Here is a 5,963-nt window from a genome sequence, read left to right as displayed (position 1 = left end):
GCGTGTGCGCAGTGTGTTTTGTTTTGAGAAATATAAATAGACCGAGCTATGAGGCCACGCCCACTTCGCACGTGGGCAAAAAAACACGTGCGTCTGTCCATCCAATCCAGTTTGCAAGTTCGAGACCTGCAAACAGGGCGGGGGGGGGGGTACGAGCGAAGTTCGCAAGTGGCTTCTTTTCCAGTTTGGGAGATATCATTCGTTTGAGGGGTGATCATGTTCTTGGGTGAGAATTTCTCTAAAAATTCATTGGTCAACCCACCAAAAATTGAAAGAAAAATGAAAGACATGTTGTTCATTTTTCTGTGCAGCCTGAACACCTGTGAGAGTTTTGAGAATTTTTAAAAGAATTTTGAAGCATGGGCATTTATCACTGTTGTCTATGGGGATTTTTTTATGTGGTGCACTTTCATAAGTGTGTAGCCTGAACACCTGCGAGAGTTCTGAGTATTTGTAAAAGAATTTTGAAGTATGGGGATTCAACACTGGTATCGATGGGAATTTATTTCCTGGGTTGCACCCATAGCGCTAGCTGTTTAAAACTATTTTTTTACAGCTCGAGGGTTGCACCCCCGCCGATGTGGTAAAAAAAAAATCAAGAAAGAGGGCGCTATATATCGCCCTTTTAATTTTGGGCTATTTTAGCGCCTAGAAATGCTCGGCTGTAGCACAAAAGTTGCCGGTTCTTTTAGTGAAACGGAATACCCATTTGGGCTCCATGCGATATGCATGACATGCGTGCGAAATGTGCTGGTACTTCCGGATCGGGTTGTTGTTGATTGATTGACGTCGAGGAGGTAGGTTTTCTGATATTTTTCATTGAACACAGACAGATTAATATTGCCTCAAGGGCTGAGAACTGAAGATTTGAGAATTGGGCATGTTGGGATGGCAGTTCAGCATCAGTTGGGTTTTAATTTGGTCATTTGGTTTAGGCAGTGCAGTGTCGATGTCGGCGCGCGGGCGGCCTCGTCGTCGTACTGCCATGACTGCCAATTCAATGCCTCAGTCCACACGTAAACATGTCACACACATGGCATCATGACATGGTAAACCAAGATTTCTTTGTCTTGTGCATTTACGTAAAGAGGGAAAATCATTGACTTATTGGTCACCGTGTCTACCCTTCTTGTTAAAAATTTTTGGAAAGAATGTTGCATCTTGAAGGCACTTTTGTTCATCATCAATGACAATTAACGTCAGTCATTGCAAAGACATGAATCTGGGACTGAGACATTTCTAATTTTGGTAGAAAATACTTTGAAAATGCACTCGACTCTCCTTAGACTTGAATTGTAGTACAACCAAAGAAGTGGCGTCTTGATAAACATTCTTTCTGATTTTTTTTTTTTTGTCTTTTTTCCAGTGACAGAAAATGCTGCAATAATGGATGATACAAACTGTTCTCAGGCATGCCAGGAAGGTCATCAAACATGTCAAACAGGAAGTGATTTTCACCACACTGACTTTTGGAAAATTATCGGTAATTTTATGGAGTTTATGATTTATACCTTAATTGTGGTTACATGCTATTATTTATATCAAATAAGTTCAACAATTATGATAAAAAAGCAGATTTAACCATGATTTAACACCAAACCTTTCCTTTATCTGTAATCACTTATTATTTTGTTTTCAGTCACAACTCTCCTTATTCTAATTCTCACGCCTTGCGTTGTTGCAACAACTGTCGCCCCACCCTCTGAATCCATAGCAACACCGGTAAATACCAGTTCGCAACAGCCACCTACAGAGGGAGTATCAACAGGAAGCATTGCAACGCCAACTGACTCTACACCTTCAACTTCAAGAAATGCTGCTCTATCAACGCAACTTAGCAGCGCAACAAAGACGTTAAACCTTACACATGGACCAACTCGCACACCAACCTCAGAAATTTCAACTACCATTCCAGACAAAAACAATGAACCACATTCAAGTTACGAAACACCGTTAACCTCAGCTACCAACTCTTTAACAGAATCAACGACAAATTTAAGAGAAGTATCGACAAATGTCAACCAAACTACAAAAATGAGCACCGCAAATACTGTTTCACAAACAACTGCCACAGAAAGCTTTTTTACCGCCGGTATCTCTGTAACCCGAATTTTGACATCTGTAGCACCACTGACCTCAGCCACTCGGTCGGACACACCCACCCCATCCCAAGCCACACCCAGCCCATCCCAAGCCACACCCACCCCATCCCAAGCCACACCCACCAAATCCCAAGCCACACCCAACAGTACTATTTCAACATTGTCTCAAGATACTTCAACTGAAGCACCAGAAACAACATCTATATACACAACAAGGGAAGGCCCCACAAATCCAGCCCAAACCACGCCCACCACTACCAGTACTTTCGTCACGCCATCTCAAAGTGTAACTACCGAAACACCACACACAACACCAAAAACAACCATCTCTACTCCAGAAACTAGTACTTTTTACACATCGCCTCACAACATTGCAACACAAACACCAAAATCAACGTCAAACAATGTCAAAACCAGTGCTGCATCTACGGTTTTTATTTTTGATACAACATCAACAGCAGTTACCACTGCAGCAACAAGGTTAATGCCAGGTGGGTCGTCACTGACGACAGAACAATGGATAGGAATTGGTGTCGCCATCGGGATGTTTGTTGCAATAGTGGGTAAGTTTTGTTAAAGTCAACGGTCCTTTATGAAGTTGTAATTAAAAAAGACGTATCTTCTTTGAGTGATCCCCATTTGCTATTTCCCAGGTTTGCAGCATTGCTAATGTTGCTAGCATCGTGACTTTGAGTGTGATCCCTGGCTACATGGCATATATGGGTTTATGGCTGCTGACTTGCACCCTTGAACAAAGACATTGACAAAATGGGGAGCCGCCAACATAGGGCTGGATAGCTCAGTTGGTAGAGCACTGGAACGGCAATCCGGAGGTCACAGGTTCAAACCCCACTCATCAATCTCTTTGTTCAACTTTAACAAATTATTATAACCACATAGTCAGTTTCCCGCCCTGATTTCAAATTGTTCTTTCATCTGCAGTTATCGTTCTATGCTTACTCTTGTGGATGAGAACCAGGCGAAACGTGCTTAGCAAGAAACCCTCGATTAAAGTAAGCAGGGAGGACTACTCAAACAGCAGCACGCTGGCCTTGAAAGATCCACAGTGGCGGAAAAGCTTAACCATGGCACTACAGTCGATGAACACACACATAGAATTACCAAAGGTATAGTACCCTGATCAGGACCATTTACTTAACACACATTTGGCTTCAGGGAACCAGATTCATGTAGCTGCTTAGCAGACAATTCTGCTCAGCAGATTTTCTTGCTAAGCAGAAAGGAGCAGGGAACCGGTCACAAGCAGTACATATCCTGTGACATTTTGGTTGGTGACCAAGTTTTGCTTAGCGAATGTATTTTCAGCTTAGCAAAATTTTGAATTTGGTCCCTAATAATTCATTAAATTGCCGAGTGGAAAAAAACCTTAAAGCTTGTTTACTGGTTAAGCAAAAATTAGCTGGGAACCAGTTAAAAAAATAGACATGTGGATTATATGACTTTTTGGCTGGTAACCTGTTTCCACCAAGAAAACATTTTTATGTGATTAGCAATTTTCTGTGCTTAAGAATTTTCTTAAGACTTGTGATGGTTTTGTGATATATTTGTGATGGAAACGACTACGAGACTTCCAGAAAGAACATTTCTATGAAAACCATACGGTGGAACTGCCTGGTTCCGGAAAGAATATGAAATAAATTTTAATTGATTCTGACACTTTATATTCAAATTTCAGGAAACTGGTGAGGAGATGCAAGCAGTCGACAATGCAGGGTACGCAGAAGAGTCACATGACCCTCAGACATCCAATCAGGACCCATCACACCTGACAAAGGTCTGAAATGGACCAATCAGAGGTTTGTATTTTTTTAGGGAGGCATTAGAAATGTCAAGCAACAATTTGATGAGGCTGAAAACTAAAACTTGGTTGGTGAGATTTTCGTTTGTTTAAAACAAAATAATCTTTCAAATAATTTTGCCGAACTTTTTTAAATTAATAAAGAGTACTAAACATGTAATATGCCCAGGGTAAGAAGTACTCAAACTTATTTAAACACTTTTTTAGAAATGTTGGGATGTTTTTTATTCCCAAACTCAGAAATCGTGGAGATGTCATTTAGTGCAGCAACAAGCCACCATGTAATGCATGTATAATTGTATTCAGTTTAAAGGGGCACTAGGTCCTGAAAATCCCCGAAAATTCTATGTTTTGGATTGTTTACTTAGCCTATTTCAAAAATCTGGTTGAAAGGAAACAACCTAATGCCTTACCGTTCCCGAGAAAAGACGAAAACAAACCCGCTTGTTTACGTCGGACATGACGGAGTACGAATACGTTTCTCGTGTCGTTCTAAGTGTATGATATACACGTTGTGTGTCTCAGGAACAGCAGTGACCAATCACCAATGCAAAAAAAATGGTTTCTTCAACGTCCGCAAAAGGCGAACACTTTACGAATGAAATCACAACTAGCATTCAAACAGCTCGAATTTATGGGGTCGCAAAACTGGACCCCGAAATTCGTTCTCGCACGCATAATACAGGAATAACACAAAACGTCCAGTTTTGAAAGGATAGTTGTGTGGATGTTTATATCCAACTTTTAAATGTTCTTTCCGATTAACATCATCTCATTCAAAGCATGGTTTGTAGCCCAATTGGGCTGTTCCAGGATCTAGTGTCCCTTTAAAGGTAATATATACAACATTTGCTTTTGCGGTAATTTTCAGAAATGGATAGATTTGGGGGTTAGTATTTATAGCAAATATTAACAGACTTTGTAAAGTTTTGTGTTCATACATGTAGATGCTGGAAGTGCCAAGAAAAAAAAAATGCAATTCTTATAGTCTGGCTCCCTGACCCTACTTCAAACAAAACAGAGTAATTTATAGAGAACGGGGAATCGTCAGGTCAGGGAACCAGACTAGCTGGCTCGCAAATGTATAATTATTACCTTTTCAGCAAATGTATATTCAAGTAATTAATGCAAGATTTTTAAGGGTATTGTTTTAGTTTTAAATGCCAAATATATAAATTGGTGCTGTTTTTAAAGTGAGCCTTTAATAATGCAGGGTTGATTTTTTTTTAATTCAAGGTCTGCATTATTGATGATTAATAGTTTTGAAAGTATGGTTATAATTGTCTTTCACCTGAAGAGATGTATTCAGAATTGGCTATTTTCGATCAAATGGGGGCGCTTGAACCACAAGACTAGGAGATGCAAATGTGTAGAAACGTCAGGTTTAGTTGCTTCACTTCAATTTATACATTGAATGTTGTAAACATGTGAATTCTTGAATTATAGCAACACATTAAGTAATTAACACATGTATTTGTTGCACCTATATGGCGCCGTTATAGCGCCCTCACTTGGTCAAAAATAATTATATGGTAGAATTTCAAATTAGCATGAAACCGAGGCTCTCGGCGCTACTGAGCCATTGTATGAATCGAGGATCTTCTCTTTTCCTAATCCTCTCAACAAAAGACAGCACCAAGGCCTCGTTTTCAGTGCCAATAAGAAATTCATCTATAGATGGGTTCAGATTGTACTCGTGTATCCCAAGTAGAAAGTGAATTGAATGATGGTTTTTGATGCATAATAATTATGGAGTGAATTGTGGTTTTTCAATGCACTTTTGGTACGCAATGTTTGTTTTTGCTTTGTCTTTGAAGTCGTTTGTGTCATTGGGTACGAGGATAAGTTGTCATCCTTCTTGAAAACCACTAAGTGTATCCATATAGCGCCCTCCTCCCCAGGATATGGTGTCCGTTCTGTCAGTTATGTTTTTTAACTTCCTGATTTACAATGTATAGGGATAACTTATTCCTATTCCTTACTTTTTAACTTAGTCCTGAAGATTTGGAATTTTCAAGGAACATAGTAGCCCATGATCTGCC

General features: G+C 39.8%; 1 protein-coding gene across 2 annotated transcripts; it reads left to right on the top strand.

The window, feature by feature from the left end:
* The first annotated feature begins 651 nt into the window (after positions 1-651).
* Positions 652-4,344, top strand: LOC119724878 (mucin-2-like). Of its 2 annotated transcripts, none has more exons than XM_038196167.1 (5): positions 652-797; positions 1,367-1,483; positions 1,640-2,665; positions 3,045-3,229; positions 3,799-4,343. In XM_038196167.1, exons 2-5 carry the CDS (start codon positions 1,387-1,389, stop codon positions 3,901-3,903), a joined length of 1,413 nt encoding a protein of 470 aa, XP_038052095.1. In that variant the 5' UTR covers positions 652-797; positions 1,367-1,386; the 3' UTR covers positions 3,904-4,343. The 2 variants fall into 2 exon arrangements, with proteins under 2 accessions (XP_038052095.1, XP_038052097.1); XM_038196169.1 differs by lacking the exon at positions 652-797 and adding an exon at positions 895-1,049 and having other exon boundaries at positions 3,799-4,344.
* The last annotated feature ends 1,619 nt before the right edge of the window (positions 4,345-5,963 follow it).

Source organism: Patiria miniata, unplaced genomic scaffold (genome assembly GCF_015706575.1).
Source record: "Patiria miniata isolate m_02_andy unplaced genomic scaffold, ASM1570657v1 HiC_scaffold_18, whole genome shotgun sequence".
Taxonomy (NCBI): domain Eukaryota; kingdom Metazoa; phylum Echinodermata; class Asteroidea; order Valvatida; family Asterinidae; genus Patiria; species Patiria miniata.
The sequence above is the reverse complement of the archived record's forward strand: the minus strand, read 5'-3'. Positions and strand labels throughout refer to the sequence as shown.

What these genes read in the sequence shown, in the direction of transcription:
- LOC119724878 (XM_038196169.1), top strand. Translation starts at nt 1,387, where the DNA reads ATGGATGATACAAACTGTTCTCAGGCATGCCAGGAAGGTCATCAAACA. An exon ending in GATGTTTGTTGCAATAGTGG is followed by an intron (nt 2,666 to 3,044) that starts GTAAGTTTTGTT and finishes TTTCATCTGCAG; the next exon opens with TTATCGTTCTATGCTTACTC. An exon ending in CACACATAGAATTACCAAAG is followed by an intron (nt 3,230 to 3,798) that starts GTATAGTACCCT and finishes TTCAAATTTCAG; the next exon opens with GAAACTGGTGAGGAGATGCA.